This window comes from Oncorhynchus kisutch, linkage group LG28 (assembly GCF_002021735.2).
Source record: "Oncorhynchus kisutch isolate 150728-3 linkage group LG28, Okis_V2, whole genome shotgun sequence".
NCBI lineage: Eukaryota > Metazoa > Chordata > Actinopteri > Salmoniformes > Salmonidae > Oncorhynchus > Oncorhynchus kisutch.
Genome location: NC_034201.2, coordinates 25,998,750 through 26,019,946, shown reverse-complemented (window position 1 = coordinate 26,019,946; position 21,197 = coordinate 25,998,750). Strand labels below are relative to the sequence as shown.

The 21,197-nt window shown below is 43.7% G+C and overlaps 1 protein-coding gene across 2 annotated transcripts in view; it reads left to right on the top strand.

Moving 5' to 3' along the window:
* The window catches only part of LOC109873302 (cell surface glycoprotein MUC18), a 64,524-nt gene extending 43,841 nt beyond the window's left edge, over window positions 1-20,683 (top strand). The window contains exons 2-16 of one of the 2 annotated variants that reach the window (XM_020464955.2): window positions 3,438-3,562; window positions 3,783-4,017; window positions 4,413-4,483; window positions 4,581-4,668; window positions 4,919-5,098; window positions 5,811-5,938; window positions 6,375-6,519; window positions 12,294-12,409; window positions 12,558-12,699; window positions 12,943-13,073; window positions 15,334-15,475; window positions 16,139-16,174; window positions 18,368-18,497; window positions 18,740-18,857; window positions 19,003-20,683. In XM_020464955.2, the coding sequence (XP_020320544.1) occupies window positions 3,438-3,562; window positions 3,783-4,017; window positions 4,413-4,483; window positions 4,581-4,668; window positions 4,919-5,098; window positions 5,811-5,938; window positions 6,375-6,519; window positions 12,294-12,409; window positions 12,558-12,699; window positions 12,943-13,073; window positions 15,334-15,475; window positions 16,139-16,174; window positions 18,368-18,497; window positions 18,740-18,857; window positions 19,003-19,023 (1,808 nt within the window). In that variant the 3' untranslated portion in view covers window positions 19,024-20,683. Of the gene's footprint in view, window positions 1-3,437; window positions 3,563-3,782; window positions 4,018-4,412; window positions 4,484-4,580; window positions 4,669-4,918; window positions 5,099-5,810; window positions 5,939-6,374; window positions 6,520-12,293; window positions 12,410-12,557; window positions 12,700-12,942; window positions 13,074-15,333; window positions 15,476-16,138; window positions 16,175-18,367; window positions 18,498-18,739; window positions 18,858-18,997 lie in introns of both variants that reach the window. The other variant, XM_020464956.2, reaches the window with a different exon arrangement.
* Window positions 20,684-21,197: the final 514 nt, after the last annotated feature.

Below are 21,197 nucleotides of genomic sequence, written 5' to 3'. Positions count from 1 at the left end.
TTGGAATTAAGTGGATCACTAGGTCAATAGGAATCAATAGAAAGCCTGAGCACAACAACTCCTCTTTGGAAGGTGTGTCCATGATCTATATGAGGAGTTGATGCAGGCAAGGCCTCTAAGCAGAAACAGGCTCAGGGAGTCAGGTCCAAGGAAAACCAACATGAGACCCTAGGCACATAAACGTTATAGGCCTACCCCCACATACATTCCTTTCCCCATGTTAGCAAGATTCCACATAATATGGCACTGTTTATCAGCCACAACATAATATGGCACTGTTTATCAGCCACAACATACATAGGGCACTGTTTATCAGCCACAACATACATATGGCACCATTTCATGCCTGCCTAGACATGTAGGGATTATGCTATATCTCCCATTTAAATAACTTTAATTTCTCTTGTTACAGATGATTATGTGTGTTGTTGTCAGCGGTTGGCAGAGGCAGGGTTGGTCTGTTGCCGTGGATAAAGAGGATGACAAGGAACAGCTGGAGCTTTAGTGGAGCTCAGCTGGGCCTTCAACCCAAGCTGATCTGCTTTGTCAGCGAGAGAGGGGCGGTGCACATAAGCTAATGTTGTGACTACTGTGATTAGCGTCTGATGCTATTGTCTGCATAATGACCGACTGTATGCAAGACTCCCCTCAAACAATCCAGGCAGCACTTCCCATTGTCTCAGTGCTAAAGTCTTCAAGGCCCCATCCGTTAACAATGCAGGTTGGACTCAATGGGCAACATTCTCTAAGAACAGGACAAACTGTAATTCTCCTCGATACACACACATGCACACAAACACCCCCTCCGCCTCTGTGACAGCCTAGCAGTTTTGGCCTTCATTACGGGCCCTGTCAACACGTCCGAATATCCTGTGGCTGTTTCCAGACTGGTGGAGTGTTCGTCAGCCAGCAGACTCTGTGTTAACAGGGATAACACTCTGGCTGGGGAGCTGTGATGCCCCATGTCTATAGGTCAGGTATTCTGCTGGTGTGTCTGTAGATAAGGCAGCTCGTGTTGGCTTTGGAGTCAAATCTCCAGATGAGTAGATATTCTGTCCCCATGTTAACCGGATTAGTCCCAAGAGACACAATCTTTTACATCAACTTCACCTCCTCTCCTGTTCCATCATGAGCTAAACCACCACAGTTCAGAAGATAAACAGCAAACAACCTTGGTGGTACATTTTTTTTCTCCCTTTATTTAACTAGGCAAGTCAGTTAAGAACAAATTCTTATTTTCAATGACGGCCTAGGAACAGTGGGTTAACTGCCTTGTTCAGGGGCAGAGTGACAGATTTGTACCTTGTCAGCTCAAGGATTCGAACTTGCAACCTTTCGGTTACTAGTCCAACGCTCTAACCACTAGGCTACCCTGCTGCCGTACATGACAAACTCCCTCTAACCTCTGAGATGGAAAAATGCATTCTGAAGAGCACAATGGCATGTGCGTCTTAGGGTCACGGCTGGCTGAACACAGCCTTGAGCCTCACAGCTCATAGCAAAGGACAGAGAGAGAGAGAGAGACCAGAGGAGAGACAGAGAATGGACACAGTGCAAAGCCCCACCAAGCAGGGCCACAAAGAGCAGACTGGTTGCATTGCGCTGTGGATGGGATAAAGAAGGGGTAGTCAGGGAAAAGCAGGCTGACAATGCTGGTGGGAGAGCTCAATAGGATCACCGGTATGTGACTGTGAGTTTAATAAGGGGTGTGTGCGTGTGAACTTGCGCGTCTGTGTGCGCTTGCGCGCGTGTGTGTTTGCGTGATCTATAATGACAGATCTGAATATACAAAACAAGTTTGAAAATACTTCCAGAAAGTGCAAATCTTCAACATTCTGTGGCTTATGGGCCTGGACACAGACAGACATACTCAGACACATACGCCCCCGCAACACACCCCCTGCCCACACACCATACAAACAATGAACAGGGCCGATTCCAATTCCATTCCCTCTTGCTCACCCAGGACCCCCATGGCCCCCCTAGTCTTTGACATTGGCATTCCTACTCTTAGACTATTCACTGTACCAACTTCACCCCCTAACCCCTGCCAATGTCTGCTCTTCACGGCACCCCGCCATCACCAGCCCCCATCTCCCACGTTACCAATTAACAGGAAGCCTCTCTCAAGTCTCTACACCTCTCTCCATGCTGAAGTGAAGATGAAGGCAAGAGAGGGTTGGGGGAGGGGAGGTAGGGTTGAGATGGAGAGAGGGAGAAAGAGAGGGGGGTTGAGATGGAGAGAGAGAAGAATTAGAAGAAGAGGGGGTGTAGAGGGGCATGGGGGCCCCAGTGGACTAGGATCAGGCTAGATATATGTCTTTGAGCCAGAAAGAGGGGGATGTAAGGGGTAGAGAGGGAGAGGACAGAGTAGTGGTCATATCTGACAAGTCAGTCTGTTGGATTGCTGTTGCACCAAGGATATCTCTCCACCATGAATGGGAGGCTTCATTTGGGGCATGTCTCCATCTGTCTGGCTCAGACAGGGTATCACTGTAGATAGAGATCTGGGTGGAGGAGGCTACCTACTGGAGAACACAATAACAATGTGGTAAACAAAAACAACACGTATTTTAATCCTGTCTCAGAGAGTGTTTGTGTGGCTCATCTCCAATGTCGTGGGAAGAAGCTTGAGAGCAACATTACCAGCAAATTGTTTAAGTGACCTTCAAACCAGACATGAGTGTGAAACATGATTATAACACAATTCAATTACTATTGTGTATTTCATTGTTACTTCAAATGACAAAACCCTGCAATAGCAACCCATAGAACTTTTCTTTGGGTAGCTCTGTGACCCTACACAACTTCCCAGATCTGGTAAGAATAGTGCTAGATTCCATATCCTATAAAAACAGTTGTCTTTATAACATTGTTATAGGTCAAACTCTGTCTTGTGTCTGGTGGTTCCCATGACGATTCTGATGGGACAGTTTTATGCTAGTTTGTTGGCTCTGTTGCAGGTTAACATGGAACATTGCAGTAATTCTTCAATCTCTGTGTAAATCAAGCCTTTTCTATGTGCTGGCGGCTGACTCGCTTAAGTGCTGGACACTGCCCAGTGCTGCTGGAGGGACCAGGGTGGACCCTGCTTCACACATTCCACACATTGTAACATCTCTCCCCTCTGCTAGCCAGCCACATAGTCTAGTTCTCACACGGTTAGAGCGGTTAAAACACTGGTCCCACTGATCCATAGATGATCCATCAGTTTGCAATAGAGTAAACATTCTGGCTCCCACACTGCCTGTGTGTCATTATAGTATGGCACAAAAGTGGCAATAAATAATAGTATTTTGAAATCACTTTTTTGGAGATAAAACATTGAACTGAATGCCAAAACATGAATTTTCAAAGCCTGCTTTTTGCCTGCCAGACATGTTGTGGTCCTTGATGAGACAAGATACTGACTGGGGTGTTGTGTTTGCTCTTTGCAGCCTGGGCCAAGGTGGACATGACCATGGAGGAGAGTGTGGAGGTGTACCTGGGTGACTCAGCAGGCATCCCCTGCCAGTACGTCTTCAGTGAGCAGCCCAGAGCGTTCATGATCCAGTGGTTTGTGGTGAGTACTTCTGGACCATTATCACACACACCAATTTGTTTCAATGTACGGTGCAAGGTGTTTTTGCCATTCAACCTAGTTTCATCTTCTAAATTGAATTAAATGAACTCAACCTATGCCTGGTGGCCCTTTCGCTTGTACAAGTTTATAACAGAACAAATATCAGCACCGCCCAAATTATTATTATTATAAAAAATATTTTTTATCTCCTTCCCTACAGAGGAATCCCAGTAGCAGTAGCCGGGAGCGGATCTACTACGGTGACAATGCACAGCAGATAGTGGACGATGGTACAGACTTCACAGGCCGCATCACGGTGTCCAACATCGGGGACAAGGAGGGTGTGCTGCTAACCATCCAGGATGTCCAGCTGACTGACGAGAGGGAGTTCTTCTGCCAGGTCAACGGCATGGCTGCAGGCAACGGAGAAGGCAAGACCCACCTCAGGGTGTTCGGTAAGACATTGGAGCATCAATCTCTTCCAAGCCTGGGGGGGGGGGTCCAGATCTGTTTGTGCTTGATCCAATTCATCTCTCTACTGACCATTTGACATTTGAGTCATTTAGCATAAGCTCTTATCCAGAGAGACTTACAGTAGTGAGTGTATACATTTTCATACTTCTTTCTCCTACTTGTCCCCTTTGGGAATTTAACCCTCAACCCTGGCGTTGAAAGCCACACAGGAGCCCCAACTCATCTCTGTGTGTTCATTTCTTGTTATCCCAATGATAGAGGATTTGGTTACAGCACATACAGTATGAGTACATGCTCTGCCCATTACCATGTGTTTCAGTGGTTATTGATAGAATGCTTGTTTGCATTGATAATGCCATTTTATATTTTATTCCAGATCCTCCAATGGCCCCAGTAATTGAAGGTGTCCATGCTGGAATCTCTGTGACCAACGAACTGCCATCAAGGGTAGGCATTAGGCAGTCCACTTGAGTACATCTCAATTTAGCTCTCAGTCCATGAAAGCACCATTGAACAAGCAATCTTATTCTCTGTGTGTGTACAGATTGCATCGTGTGAGGCAAGGAATGGCTTCCCCAGACCCAACATCACCTGGTACCGTGGCATCAGCCCACTGACCCCCACGCATGGCCGTGAGTAGCAGGAATACCAATACAAAAGAACCGATCTTAGAGCAGTTTTAACATCTTCACTGCCACTCTCACTAATGGACAATTGGAGAAAAACTAGTCAAGCAATTATCTTGTTTTGACTCCATGTGGTGATACTCACAACTGTCACTGAAATACTACATGTTGTCGTTACATGAAGAATTGTTTCCGGATATCATCTATCTACCAGCCTGTAATGGTAGCTAAATCAGTGTTTTCTCACCCCTCCCAGAGATCAACGTGGTAATTCTGGTGACCCGTGAGTCCAGTGGCTTCTACACGGTCCAGAGTGAGCTGCAATATAAAGTTGCCAAAGAGGACAAGGATGTCCTGTTCTCCTGTGAGGTCAGCTACTACGTCCCAGGAGCTGTGAGGACGGCTGAGTCCAAGGGCATCAACATCACTGTGCACTGTAAGGACCCAACTAACTCCATATCTTATGCCCCAGACATGCTATTTCTAACCACACAACTTATGCTGACTCAGCATGCTTTCGGGCAGCAGGTAACCAAGTGGTTAGAGCGTTGGGCCAGTAACCGAAAGGTTGCTCGATTAAATCCCCGAGCTGACAAGGTAAAACATCTGTCGTTCTGCCCCTGAACAAGGCACTGTTCCTAGGCCATCATTGTAAATAAGAATTTGTTCTTAACTGACTTGCCTAGTTAAATAAAGGTTCAATAAAAAATAATCAATTGACTGTAATGCTAACTAGAGCTAATACTACTTCAGTGTGTTAATGGTGCTCTCCAATTGTTTTTATGACTGTCCCTACCATGAAACTAGTAGGATGGTCACTGATGTTTCTCTCTACAACACCCAAGTTAAAGCCTATGAAATGATATCAGCCTACCTCAAACAAGTCAACAGCTTCTGGGCTGTCAAAGTAGTAGGCCAACTAATGTAACCCAAACCCACCCATCTTTGGCGCTCTTCAATTTTAGCCCACAATATTTTCTCAATATATCTAGTGTTGTTTGAACCAATTTTGCATACCATGACAGCAAAGACAAAACACAAACTCTGCTGTTGTCAATGCTGAGTAAATGACTGGCTTGTAAAGCTGATTAGCCTAGTGACTACCAGGCATTGCATAGCCACGTTGATTTATGGGTTTTGTCCCGCAGACCCCACAACTGTTGTCGAGCTGTGGAAGGAATCCCCCCAGGGCCTGGTCAAAGAGGGGGACACTGTGGAGATCCGTTGCCAAGGCGATGGCAACCCCCCACCGCCCTTCACGTTCAACCGACAACAAGTAAAAGGGCCCTCCTTTCTGTGAATGTTTTTTTATATGCAGACTCAAGCCTTGGAGTAGAAGGGTAGGCCTTGTGAACAGGAGCTCATCATGTCTGACCATGTGGCTCTGGGATACATCTTTAGACCCTTTCAAGGTCTGTGACTGACTGGAGATCAACATTTCTCATTCCTGTGTGTTCACTTGACCACAACAACACATTTGGGGGGTTCCCCTGTTGGGTCTCAAGACTGGGATGTGGATAGAGGCATGGTTTGATCATTTAGAGGGTCACAGGAACATGTTAAAAGGTTTATGTAGCTCACAGTAACCAGACTAATTCAGCTGTTGTTTGGGTGTGACTTAAAGGGATAGTTCATCCCAAAATCAAAGATTTATTAGCCTAAATGTAGATCCTGTAATATGATAGTGTAAACCTGATGTCGTCCCCTCTCAGGAGCAGGAGACAGCGTTGGAGGCCAGCGATGACACATTGGTGCTGAGGGAGGTGACGCGTGGGGACAGTGGGGTCTACCAATGCCGCTCACTGGATCTGGACACTTACGAGGAGGTCATGGGAGACGTGCAGCTCATTGTCCACTGTGAGTTAGCTAACACACGCACACACTGAAACATGTGCATGCACACACATTTATTTATGCTCTTTTGGTTTGAACTGGAAGTGGTTGAATTTCTCTGAGATTGATACTAAGAGTATTAATGTCCGTCAGCTGCTTGACTGAGTTTCACACCATCGATAATTTGATTACCAAGATAGACAGCTCTGCTGTTGTCTTTCACTCACTCACTGTCACTGCATCACTTAACTACTCATTAACCTTTTATTGCAGTGGGATAAATCAGGGTGACAGAGTGTTTCTTGGTAGTTTTAAACAAATCTACTTTGAAACAAAAGTATACACCTTAGGGGCTTACAAAAAAAGAAGACAACTGTACCATGTCAGCTATAGAGCTGAAATGTATTTAATTTAGAGTGTGCGTCCCAATATTACACTTTATATACAGTACCAGTCAAAAGTTTAGACACACCTACTCATTCAAAGGTTTTTCTTTCTTTTTAGTATTTTCTGCATTGTAGAATAATAGTGAAGACATCAAAAATATGAAATAACACATGGAATCATGTAGTAACCAAAAAAAGTGTTAAACAAATCAAAATATATTATACATTTGATATTCTTTAAAGTAGCCACCCTTTACCTTGATGACAGCTTTGCACACTCTTGGCATTCTCTCAGCCAGCTCTCAGCCAGCTTCATGAGGTAGTCACCTGGAATGCAATTCAATCATTTCATACTTCCGGCGCCGACAGAGATGGCCGCCTCGCTTCGCGTTCCTAGGAAACCATGCAGTTTTTTTTTTTTTACGTGTTATTTCTTACATTAGTACCCCAGGTCATCTTAGGTTTCATTACATACAGTCGAGAAGAACTACTGAATATAAGATCAGCGTCAACTCACCATCAGTACGACCAAGAATATGTTTTTCGCGACGCGGATCCTGTGTTCTGCCTTACAAACAGGACAACGGAGTGCATTCCATGCAGTGACCCAAAAAAACGAGGCGGAGTCTTCTGGTCAGACTCCGGAGATGGGCACACCGGAGATGGGCACACCGTGCACCACTCCCTAGCATTCTTCTTGCCAATGTCCAGTCTCTTGACAACAAGGTTGATGAAATCCGAGCAAGGGTAGCATTCCAGAGGGACATCAGAGACTGTAACGTTCTCTGCTTCACGGAAACATGGCTCACCGGAGAGACGCTATCCGAAGCGGTGCAGCCAACGGGTTTCTCCACGCATCGCACGGACAGAAACAAACATCTTTCTGGTAAGAAGAGGGGCGGGGGCGTATGCCTTATGGCCAACGTGACATGGTGTGATGAAAGAAACATACAGGAACTCAAATCCTTCTGTTCACCTGATTTAGAATTCCTCACAATCAAATGTAGACCGCATTATCTACCAAGAGAATTCTCTTCGATTATAATCACAGCCGTATATATCCCCCCCCAAGCAGACACATCGATGGCTCTGAACTAACTTTATTTAACTCTCTGCAAACTGGAAACGATTTATCCGGAGGCTGCATTCATTGTAGCTGGGGATTTTAACAAGGCTAATCTGAAAACAAGACTCCCTAAATTTTATCAGCATATCGATTGCGCAACCAGGGGTGGAAAGACCTTGGATCATTGTTACTCTAACTTCCGCGACGCATATAAGGCCCTGCCCCGCCCCCCTTTCGGAAAAGCTGACCATGACTCCATTTTGTTGATCCCTGCCTACAGACAGAAACTAAAACAAGAGGCTCCCACGCTGAGGTCTGTCCAACGCTGGTCCGACCAAGCTGACTCCACACTCCAAGACTGCTTCCATCACGTGGACTGGGAGATGTTTCGTATTGCGTCAGATAACAACATTGACGAATACACTGATTCGGTGTGCGAGTTCATTAGAACGTGCATTGAAGATGTCGTTCCCATAGCAACGATTAAAACATTCCCTAACCAGAAACCGTGGATTGATGGCAGCATTCGTGTGAAACTGAAAGCGCGAACCACTGCTTTTAATCAGGGCAAGGTGTCTGGTAACATGACCGAATACAAACAGTGCAGCTATTCCCTCCGCAAGGCTATCAAACAAGCTAAGCGCCAGTACAGAGACAAAGTAGAATCTCAATTCAACGGCTCAGACACAAGAGGTATGTGGCAGGGTCTACAGTCAATCACGGACTACAGGAAGAAATCCAGCCCAGTCACGGACCAGGATGTCTTGCTCCCAGGCAGACTAAATAACTTTTTTTGCCCGCTTTGAGGACAATACAGTGCCACTGACACGGCCTGCAACGAAAACATGCGGTCTCTCCTTCACTGCAGCCGAGGTGAGTAAGACATTTAAACGTGTTAACCCTCGCAAGGCTGCAGGCCCAGACGGCATCCCCAGCCGCGCCCTCAGAGCATGCGCAGACCAGCTGGCCGGTGTGTTTACGGACATATTCAATCAATCCCTATACCAGTCTGCTGTTCCCACATGCTTCAAGAGGGCCACCATTGTTCCTGTTCCCAAGAAAGCTAAGGTAACTGAGCTAAACGACTACCGCCCCGTAGCACTCACATCCGTCATCATGAAGTGCTTTGAGAGACTAGTCAAGGACCATATCACCTCCACCCTACCTGACACCCTAGACCCACTCCAATTTGCTTACCGCCCAAATAGGTCCACAGACGATGCAATCTCAACCACACTGCACACTGCCCTAACCCATCTGGACAAGAGGAATACCTATGTGAGAATGCTGTTCATCGACTACAGCTCGGCATTCAACACCATAGTACCCTCCAAGCTCGTCATCAAGCTCGAGACCCTGGGTCTCGACCCCGCCCTGTGCAACTGGGTACTGGACTTCCTGACGGGCCGCCCCCAGGTGGTGAGGGTAGGCAACAACATCTCCTCCCCGCTGATCCTCAACACTGGGGCCCCACAAGGGTGCTTTCTGAGCCCTCTCCTGTACTCCCTGTTCACCCACGACTGCGTGGCCACGCACGCCTCCAACTCAATCATCAAGTTTGCGGACGACACAACAGTGGTAGGCTTGATTACCAACAACGACGAGACGGCCTACAGGGAGGAGGTGAGGGCCCTCGGAGTGTGGTGTCAGGAAAATAACCTCACACTCAACGTCAACAAAACTAAGGAGATGATTGTGGACTTCAGGAAACAGCAGAGGGAACACCCCCCTATCCACATCGATGGAACAGTAGTGGAGAGGGTAGCAAGTTTTAAGTTCCTCGGCATACACATCACAGACAAACTGAATTGGTCCACTCACACAGACAGCATCGTGAAGAAGGCGCAGCAGCGCCTCTTCAACCTCAGGAGGCTGAAGAAATTCGGCTTGTCACCAAAAGCACTCACAAACTTCTACAGATGCACAATCGAGAGCATCCTGGCGGGCTGTATCACCGCCTGGTATGGCAACTGCACCGCCCTCAACCGTAAGGCTCTCCAGAGGGTAGTGAGGTCTGCACAACGCATCACCGGGGGCAAACTACCTGCCCTCCAGGACACCTACACCACCCGATGCTACAGGAAGGCCATAAAGATCATCAAGGACATCAACCACCCGAGCCACTGCCTGTTCACCCCGCTGTCATCCAGAAGGCGAGGTCAATACAGGTGCATCAAAGCTGGGACCGAGAGACTGAAAAACAGCTTCTATCTCAAGGCCATCGGACTGTTAAACAGCCACCACTAACATTGAGTGGCTGCTGCCAACACACTGTCAATGACACTGACTCAACTCCAGCCACTTTAATAATGGGAATTGATGGGAAATGATGTAAATATATCACTAGCCACTTTAAACAATGCTATCTTATATAATGTTACTTACCCTACATTATTCATCTCATATGCATACGTATATACTGTACTCTATATCATCGACTGCATCCTTATGTAATACATGTATCACTAGCCACTTTAACTATGCCACTTTGTTTACATACTCATCTCATATGTTATACTGTACTCGATATCATCTACTGTATCTTGCCTATGCTGCTCTGTACCATCACTCATTCATATATCCTTATGTACATATTCTTTATCCCCTTACACTGTGTATAAGACAGTAGTTTTTTGGAATTGTTAGTTAGATTACTTGTTCGTTATTACTGCATTGTCGGAACTAGAAGCACAAGCATTTCGCTACACTCGCATTAACATCTGCTAACCATGTGTATGTGACAAATACAATTTGATTTGATTTGAAAAATTTGATTTGAATTAACAGTTGTGCCTTGTTAAAAGTTAATTTGTGGAATTTCTTTAATCCTTTATGCGTTTGAGCCAATCAGTTGTGTTGTGACACGGTAGGGGTGGTATTAAGAAGATAGCCCTATTTGGTAAAATACCAAGTCCATATTATGGCAAGAACAGAGCAAAGAGAAACAACAGTCCATCATTACTTTAAGACATGAAAGTCAGTCAATACGGAACATTTCAAGAACTTTGAAAGTTTCTTCAAGCGCAGAAGTAAAAATTCATTAAGCGCTATGATGAAACTGGCTCTCATGAGGACCGCCACAGGAAAGGAAGACCCAGAGTTACCTCTGCTGCAGAGGAATAGTTAATTACAGTTACCAGCCTCAGAAATTGCAGCCCAAATAAATGCTTCCCAGAGTTCAAGTAACAGACACATCAGGCCTTCATGGTTCAATTGCTGCAAATAAACCACTAATAAAGGACACCAATAAGAAGAAGAGACTTGCTTGGGCTAAGAAAGACAAGCAATGGACATTAGACTGGTGGAAATCTGTCCTTTGGTCTGATGAGTCCAAATTTGAGATTTTTGGTTCTAAGTGAACGGATGATCTCCGCATGTGTGGTTCCCACCGTGAAGCATGGAGGAGGAGGTGTGATGGTGTGGGGGTGCTTTGCTGGTGACACTGTCAATGATTTATATAGAATTCAAGGCACACTTAACCAGCATGGCTACCACAGCATTCTTCAGCGGTACGCCATCCCTTCTGGTTTGGGCTTAGTGGGACTATGATTTGTTTTTCAACAGGACAATGACCCAACACACCTCCAGCCTGTGTAAGGGGTATTTTACCAAGAAGGAGAGTGATGGAGTGCTGCATCAGATGACCTGGCCTCCACAATCACCCGACCTCAACCCAGTTGAGATGGTTTGGGATGAGTTGTACCGCAAAGTGAAGGAAAAGCAGCCAACAATTGCTCAGCATATGTGGGAACTCCTTCAAGACTGTTGGAAAAGCATTCCAGGTGAAGCTGGTTGAGAGAATGCCAAGCGTGCTCAAAGCTGTCATCAAGTCAAAGGGTGGCTACTTTAAAGAATCTAAAATATATTTTGATTTGTTTAACACTTTTTTTTGGATTACTTCATGATTCCATGTGTCATTTCATAGTTTTAATGTCTTCACTATTATTTTACAATGTATAAAATAGTAAAAATTTAAATTAAAAAAACTCTTGAATGAGTGGGTGTGTCCAAACTTTTGACTGGCACTGTACATCACTGAACACAGAAATATAACAAAACTGTTGGACATAGAAACACCGGATTTTCAGCGTAAAAAAAATACAAATGTTTATTAATTATGAAAAATATGAATAACATTCCACCCAAGAGTGCACTAGGTAATTTGATTGCAAGAAAGGGCTATGATAATTTAATTGATGTCAACATTTTCACAGTCGATAAATATTATGATTTGCAGTGGTGTAACTCAAATCAAGAAAACATTTGATTGAAATAAGGTTGCATGGACCACACACCAGCATGTCACTTAGCTATGTTTCTTTTTCACATCATGTTTCTCTCTCCAGATCTGGACCCAGCCCTGGTGGTGCCCAAAGACTCAGAGATCATGTTCAAAGGAGAGAGTCTGACTGCTACCTGCAACGCTCTGTCTTCTCTGGAAACCTTCACTGTCTGGTTCAAGGTACAATGCACCCTGTAATAAGCACCAACTTAGTGCTTTAAATGCAACACAATTATAAGACCGACATTGACATGTCGCTTGCCAAATGTAGCTAATCATGTGTTGTTATTCAGTTGTGGACTTAGTCTATTTTTCTTCCTGTGTGAAGAATGGGCTGCAGGTTGGCACAGGCCACATGCTGTTTCTGCAGGATGCCACCTATGACACAGCAGGAGAGTACGTGTGTGAGGTGACTGTTCCTTCTCTGCCTGGACTGCACACCTCTGGTTCTGTCCACATCATCGTCCAGGGTTAGTCACCAAACCATCATTTCTGAGGAATTCGCTTCTTTGTACACATCTTTGCTTTAGCCCAACACTATCACTCCTTGGTGATTAGTTGTATCAGGTGTGATTAGTAAAGGCATACAACAAAAATGTGCTTCCACCCTGGGGTTCCCACCAGGAATAGATTGAGAAACACTGAGTTTGTCAGATCAGATGTTTTCATACCTAACAAGCGGTCTTTAGCAGGGTCTATAATATGTCCCCCAGGTGCTCCCCAGATGAAGGATGCTGACAGGGAGGTGGAGATGGAGGAGGGAGCTGGGAAGTGGATGAACCTGAGCTGTGAGGCACATGCACACCCCCTGCCCACCATCTCTTGGACTGTCACTGGCAGCCAGGTAAAACAGGGCTTGGCAGAGCACTGGGCAGTTAACATACACTACATGACCAAATGTATGTGGACACCTGCTTATCGAACATCTCATTTCAAAATCATGGGCATTAATATGGAGTTGGTTCCCCTTTGCTGCTATAACAGCCTCCACTCTTTTAGGAAGGCTTTCCACTGGATGTTTGAACATTGCTGCGGGGACTTGCTTCCATTCAGTCACAAGAGCATTAGTGAGGTCGTGCACTGATGTTGGGCGATTAGGCCTGGCTCGATGTCGGCGTTCCAATTCATCCCAAAGGTGTTCGATGGTGTTCAAATCAAATCAAACTTTATTTGTCACATGTGTCGAATACAACAGGTTACCGTTAAATGCTTACTTAAAAGCCCTTAACCAACTGTGCAGTTCAAGAAAGAGTTAAGAAAATATTTACGAAATAATAAGGAAAAAGTAATAAAAAGTAACACAATAAAATAACAATAAGTTTGCCAGCCAAAGCTTGGCATTGAGCATGGTGATCTTAGACTTGTGTGCCGCTGCTTGGCCATGGAAAGCCATTTCATGAAGCTCCCGACGAGCAGTTCTTATGCTGACATTGTTTCCAGAGGAAGTTGGGAACTTGGTGGTGAGTGTTGCAACCGATGACAGACGATGTGTACACACTTCAGCGGTCCAGTTCTGTGAGCTTGTGTGGCTGACTACTTCGGGGCTGAAGTGTTCTTGCTCCTAGATGTTTCCACTTCACAATAACAGCAGTTACAGTTGACCTGCTCTAGCAGGACAGAAATGTACTTGTTGGAAAGGTTGCATTCTATGACGGTGCCACGTTGAATGTCACTGAGCTGTTCATTAAGGCCATTATACTGCCAATTTTTGTCTATTTTATACCCCTGTCACCAACAGGTGTGACTGAAATAGTTAAATCCACTATTTGAAGTGGTGTCCACATACTTTTGTATTTAATAGATTATGTGGGCATATTTACAGTTGAAGTCTGAAGTTTACATACACTTAGGTTGGAGTCATTAAAACTAATTTTTCAACCACTCCACAGATTTCTTGTTAACAAACTATAGTTTTAGGCAAGTCGGTTAGGACATATAATTTGTGCATTACATAAGTCATTTTTCCAACAATTGTTTAAAGACAGATTATTTCACATATAATTCACTGTATCACAATTCCAGTGGGTCAGAAGTTTACATACACTAAGTTGACTGTGCCTTTAAACAGCTTGGAAAATTCCAGAAAATTATGTAATGGCTTTAGAAGCTTCTGATAGGCTCATTGACATCATTTGAGTCAATTGGAGGTGTACCTGTGGATGGATTTCAAGGCCTACCATCAAACTCAGTGCCTTTTTGCTTGACATCATGGGAAAATCAGCCAAGACATCCGGGAAAAAATTGTAGACCTCCACAAGTCTGGTTCATCCTTGGGAGCAATTTCCAAACACCTGAAGGTACCACGTTCATCTGTACAAACGATAGTATGCAAGTATGAACACCATGGGACCACGCTGCCGTCATACCACTCAGGAAGGAGACGCGTTCTGTCTCCTAGAGATGAACGTACTTTGGTGCGAAAAGTGCAACTCAATCCCAGAACAACAGCAAAGGACCTTGTAAAGATGCTGGAGGAAACAGGTACAAAAGTATCTATATCCACAGTAAAACGAGTCCTATATCAACATAACCCTTAAAGGCCGCTCAGCAAGGAAGAAGCCACTGCTCCAAAACCGCCATAAAAAATCCAGACTACGGTTTGCAACTGCACATGGGGACAAAGATCGTACTTTTTGGAGAAAGGTCCTCTGGTCTGATGAAACAAAAATAGAACTGTTTGTGTGAAGCTTGTGAAAGGCTACCCGTAACGTTTGACCCAAGTTAAACAATATAAAGGCAATGCTACCAAATAATAATTGAGTGGATGTAAACTTCTGACCCACTGTGAATGTAATGAAAGAAATAAAAGCTGAAATAAATAATTCTCCCTATTATTATTCTGACATTTCACGTTCTTAAAATAAAGTGGTGATCCTAACTGACCTAAGACAGGGCACTTTTACTAGGATTAAATGTCAGGAATTGTGAAAAACTGAATTTAAATGTATTTGACTAAAGTTTATGTAAACTTCTGACTTCAACTGTACATGGCATGAATGTATGATTTTAAAACATTAACATCTAATTTTCTTGGTGTGTCTGTTCCAATGCATATTGGTGTGACTGGTGACATGACATTGGTGTGTATGCTTGTGTGTTGACAGAGCTGGCGCGAGGTGCTGACCAGCGCCACGGAGCACAGCACAATCAGCCTGGTGTCCATCAAAGTGACCTCTGACATCACAGCCTTCTGCAACGCCACCAACGAGATGGGCACAGAGGCAAAGACTTTCAGCATCAGTGCCAGTAAGCCACCCTGCCATATACTGTACACTACATAGGAATATATAGGCATACACACTGAGTGTACAAAACATAAGGAACACCTAATATTGAGTTACACCCCCTTTTGCCCTCAGAACAGCCTCATGGACTCTACAAGGTGTCGAAAGCATTCCACAGGGTTGCTGGCCCATGTTGACTCCATTGCTTCCCACAGTTGTGTCAAATTGGCTGGATGTCCTTTGGGTGGTGGACCGTTCTTGATACACACAGGAAACTGTTGAGTGTGAAAAATCCAGCAGCGTTGCACTTCTTGACACACTCAAACCGGTGTACCTGGCACCTACTACCATACCCCATTCAAAGGCATTTATATATTTTGTGTTGCCCATTCACCCTCTGAATGGCACACATACACAATCCATGTCTCAGTTGTCTCAAGGCTTAAAACCCATTATTTAACATGTCTCCTCCTCTTCATCTACACTGATTGAAGTGGATTTAACAAGTGACATCAATAAGGGATCATAGCTTTCCCCTGGATTCACCTGATGTCATGGAGAGAGCAGGTGTTCCTAATGTTTTGTATTTAGAATGTATGGAATACTGTATATGGGCATATTATGTGGAAATATATTTGATGATGGGAACCTCTTACATTTTAAGTGTTGTTTTGCTTGTCCACAGTTCCCATGGTCACTGCAACTGCACCCTACTCACCTGGTAAGACAGAGATCTTGCTATTATTGTATTCTTGCTGATTAGAACAGGAGCGTGTTTGATCACGAAAGGAGGATAACCCTAACCCTAACCCTAGACAGTTGGAAGTTAGACGGAGTACAGAGCATAGAAAGGAAACAGCATGAACTTGTGTGGTGGGATTCGTACCCATGCCACTATGGATAACGCTCCAGCACTGTTTCTCTTCTTCTTGACCTTTGAATCACTCTGATCCAGTTGAGAAGCGCTTTTAGATTGTTTCTTTACTTTTTCTCAACTTTTTAAAAATTCTTTCTGAATCCACACCAATCCAGACCATGAAGGATTAGCCAACAAGGCAACTAAATAATTCATGATTTTCATACGGCCATAGTGTTTGCAGGAAAAGGCGGGAGAATTGGCTCTGCTCATCGCCTGTGGGTACATTGAAAATGATGTGTGACAGAAAAATAGGAAAAAAGGACAACACTTAGGAAAATATAAGGATGTCCAACACCTAATGTTTTTTACCGTTTGTCTAGCATTTCGAGAAATGTTTTGAAGTGGTTGAGTGCCAAAAGCACATATATTGAGTTCAATTTTGGGGAAGTTAATGCGCTGTCTCACTGCTTTTATTGAGCTGCTGCAATAGAAGTTCTCATAAACCCATATTGTTCCTTTTAACAAGGGCTTACTCCATGTTTAAAGAGGGGAGTTAGTAGTTCTGGTAGGGAGGAGCACTAACTAATTTCCTCCTGGGGGGATTGCACTGAAGTGTTGATGGCTCTGTCAGAGGGGCAGGCCAGGGTTGTTTCACATCGCTCTCTGCCCTGTGTCTGGAGCACTCACTCACAAGCATGAGAGTTGAAGCTGCTCACTGGGCGCATTTCAACATAGATTATTGGGTAATATTGGGTTGAGACATTATGAGATTACAACCTATATTCACCCACTCAAAAATATAGCCAAAAGTTAGTTGAACATTGGAAATACAACAATCTAAAAGCACAACCAAATTCCAATGGAAAAACAAGGTCTCATTTTTGGTTTAATTGTCACCCAAATGTCTATCACTGCGCTTTCAACCATTTTAAAAGCACAGGAAAGTTCAAATGGGAATACAATGTCAGATCATTTGTTTATTTATACAACAGATTGTGATATCGTTGAGATTACATTAAATGTACATGGTGCAAGTTCAAGATTCTGTGCAGATTATTACAGTAATTGTGACGATCTCTACAACCCTGCGATGTATGCTGTCTCGAACATGCACACTTTACTGATTACTTAATAAGAAATGTATAGTTATAGTAACTTAAAAATGTGGCCATGGATGTGTTACACATTTTAAGGTTGAACGTTACATTCGTTTGTAAGATAGCCTTAACTTTATGCTATTTACTGTAATACAAAAGTTATATTGAATTGTTTTGTTGACAACCCAACCAAATATCAACATTTAACTAATATTTTTGATTCTGCATATAAATGTAAAGGTCATTTCCGATTGTGCTGACATATGCAGCGTTTACCGTGAATGCAGACACTGCTAAAGCAGGAACATTGTCTTTAAATTTCAATCACCCTGTAAAGCTGAAGTTCCGCGATGTGGCTTGAATAGAGCCCTTGATCTGTTTCCCATCTGCTTCTTATGACTTGACCCATAAATCATGACCAATATCATCATACTCTAACACTGTTCTACAACCTGGATCCCAGGACTCCCTGGAAAAAATGTAATATGTTACTGAGTGGACTGTCCTGGCTAGTGGTTATCCTCCACATCTTCCTATGTTTTGTAGTACTACTAGAAGAGGATGGGCTTCCCATCTGAGCTGGGTTCCTCTCTGTGTTTCTTCCTTCTAGTTTTTTTTCCTGGCCTCTATGCTTCTGATTTTGCTTCTACTAGCTCTTTGGGGTCTTGGCCGGGTTATTTACTGCAAATACTTTGACAATTGCTGATGTAAAAAGTTGTCACAACTGCTTTGACAAGTCATTTTGGCCTTATTTTGTCTGTCAAGGGATGTTTTCACTTGTTTTGTATGCTAGGGGCACTCTCACATGGGGTTATGGGTCACTGGTCACACATGTATAGGCAGCACAGGTAACCAGGAAATGTTTACACATATCATGTCCGGATGATTCTCCATGATCAGGTATAAGCATTAACCTGAGTTTTCCCTCCTCTCTCCCTGTCTGTCTGTCTGTGTATAGCTGAAGGAAATGGTGTGATCATCGTGGTCGTCATCATCTGTGTCCTCCTGCTGGCCGTCCTGGGCAGTGTGCTCTACTTCCTCCACAAGAAGGGCAAGATCCCCTGTGGCCGCTCTGGCAAGCAGGAAATGTGAGTTTTCAACTTCAACAACTGGTCTAGGACCAGGTTTTGTGTCTAGTTCTATAAGGTAGGTGCTACACATAGGTAGTGGATTAGGGTAAATTACAATGTAAAGCACTCTGAGCAAGTGTTATGTAAATGTATTCCATATGTACATCCATAATTGAGTCTTTCTGCCTCCAAGAATGTGATACTGTCCTCACTGGAGAGGAGTATTGAGAGGAAACTGAGTTTGTGCTCTCTATCCACAGCACTAAGGAGAACCCTAACAAAGATGGCATTGTGGTAGAGATGAAGACTGACACCAAGGCCGAGGAGGCTGTTCTTCTGAAGGGCGTTAACGGTGACAAGAATGGCCCCAACGACCAGGTAACTATGAATATGAAAGCTATACGCTAAACAGAAGTAGCTTACTGTCTGTCTTTCTTGAATCTTGCATTGCCCACTGTATTGACATTTGTTGGTGTTTTTTCTCCCTTTCCTCTTTCCCTGTGTGCTTTTCCCTGGAGTAAAGTACATGGACCTGAGGAAGTGATATATGCAGAGGGCTGAGCTCTGACGTAGCCAGCCGAAGCTCTTCGCCACCCCACCAAATCCACCCACAAGCCAAGGCTAGACTACTGGAAGCCTTGGGGAAAATTAGTTAGGACTCTAATTAGGAGTCAACCAATCAATCATTTTCTCCACATTTGTGTTCAGCAGTATTCACCATATCTGGCCAAAACCACACAGGAACACACACAACGGATTTTAAGGTGTTTGGAGGATGTTTTGATTGCTCCATTTTACCCGTTGTAATTTTACACTGTTTCCCCAAAGCCTTTTTACTCTCTCGTTTGCCGGTTTCAAGTGTACGATGATGACGTTCATTAACTGTGCGTTATAAACTTTATAAACTGTATATATTATATATATATTTCATTATTTAAGATATTTTGACACAGACCTTACAAATTCAGACTTGGTATGGTATTATCTGTTTATGGTGTCACTTACTTTAGCTATTCATCCATGGTCCTTGATTTGGCGATTCTACATAATTTTATGGAGGTAATCTGGCCATAAATGACCACCAATATGTTCGTGGAGAAACGCCACGTCAACATTTTCTCAGCAAAACTCATAATTTCAGAGTAATTCTCTTGTGAATTACTGTCAAGCTCTTGTACTGTTTGTAAATAATCGTGGCATAAGAACCGTTTGTAGCTGTGGCCTTCGATTGTCTTTTTTGAAATGGCCTATTGTGTTATCTGCAGTGCCTGTGGAAATTTGTCTCACTTTGATGTAAGATACACTGAAATGTTTCCTTATTTTATGATTTGCTGTTTATTTCTTTATATTTGGGTGAGGGCCAAGGAGACCTGAAGCTCATTTTGTGTGTGATACATTTTGGATGCTTACTGTAAGTTATGTGCATGGAAGAAGCTGTTGCTAGCGCAAAGACTGCCTGACGTGCATCATTTACAGAATGATATGTTAAAGGTATTATGATTTTTGATATTGTACACAAAGGGGAGAGTTCAATTGGTACAAATACTGTATGTTGTGATCCAAATATTGCCTTTAAGGTAATATTTTAGTGGTCATTGTGTTTAGTTGAAATGACCCATTTTGTTCAGCCTGCTTACATCCGGCCATAGGACTGCAGATAGTGGACTTTTGGTAGTATGACTCCAGTAAAGACACTGCTCTCAACTGTGTGTCTTTTATGTTCAGTCTGGTTTAGTTGTGTTGTAGTGTTCTGATGCTTATGGAAGGAAGAGGTCTGGATTTAATAACACTGTTTGAATTACATTCATGTTGCCCAAAGACAGATCCCAACACGGGAAACGCTTTTTGATGCCTGTATGTGGATGACTGGCCATCATGATGTGAAAAAGGTTCACTGTTGGCCACCACCAACAGTAAAAACAGCTTGTTGTGCAGTTGGCTCAGAAAACAGAAACTTTTCTTGAGGGGACAGTTAAACCGGCTTCCTCCCACCCCAACCGCTTTCTTTGAGTGATGTGTTTTTGTTGACTATATGAAACAGCTACCGTTGAACAGGAATGTTTGGACCTGCACAGTTCATTATTGGTTTATAATGGTCTGATCTTGCAAACTTGTGTAAATTAAGTACAGTTCTTGTGATTTGATGCTTGCCTTTTTATAATTATTTTTTGCAAGAAAATGCCAAATAAAAAAGCAACATTTGATATTTTTCATTATCTTTACACTAAATATTTAAAGTTCATAGCAGAGAAATGAAAACTTACAAGTGCATTTCAATGGCTAAGGCACAACTGAAAATACATATTTCCACTGATAGATTTAAATCACAACAGCCAAAATGGATCATTACACACACTATACCTCACTATGGTCTATAACAGAGACTCAGAATGTGATCGACAGGGGAAAGGGGTGAGTTCTCCCATCTAACCACTGTTATGCTGTCTCCTGGAGTGAGTAGCTTCAGATTTCCAGAGTGCAGGCTTGGTGGGAAGAAGAGGATGTTCAACACAATAGTCTAGACATGTTGGAACAGCATGCTCTTCCAGTTACCAGACTGGAAACTGTGCTCTTCTAGTATTATGATATTGGGTGAGAGGTTAGTGTTAGGACATAGAGGGATACACTTCCACACTACATTCCCCCAGGAGGCAGCAGCAACCTTGTCCTAGTGCTGAGCCTGGTTGATAAGCACATCAGGTACTGGCAATTAAGGTG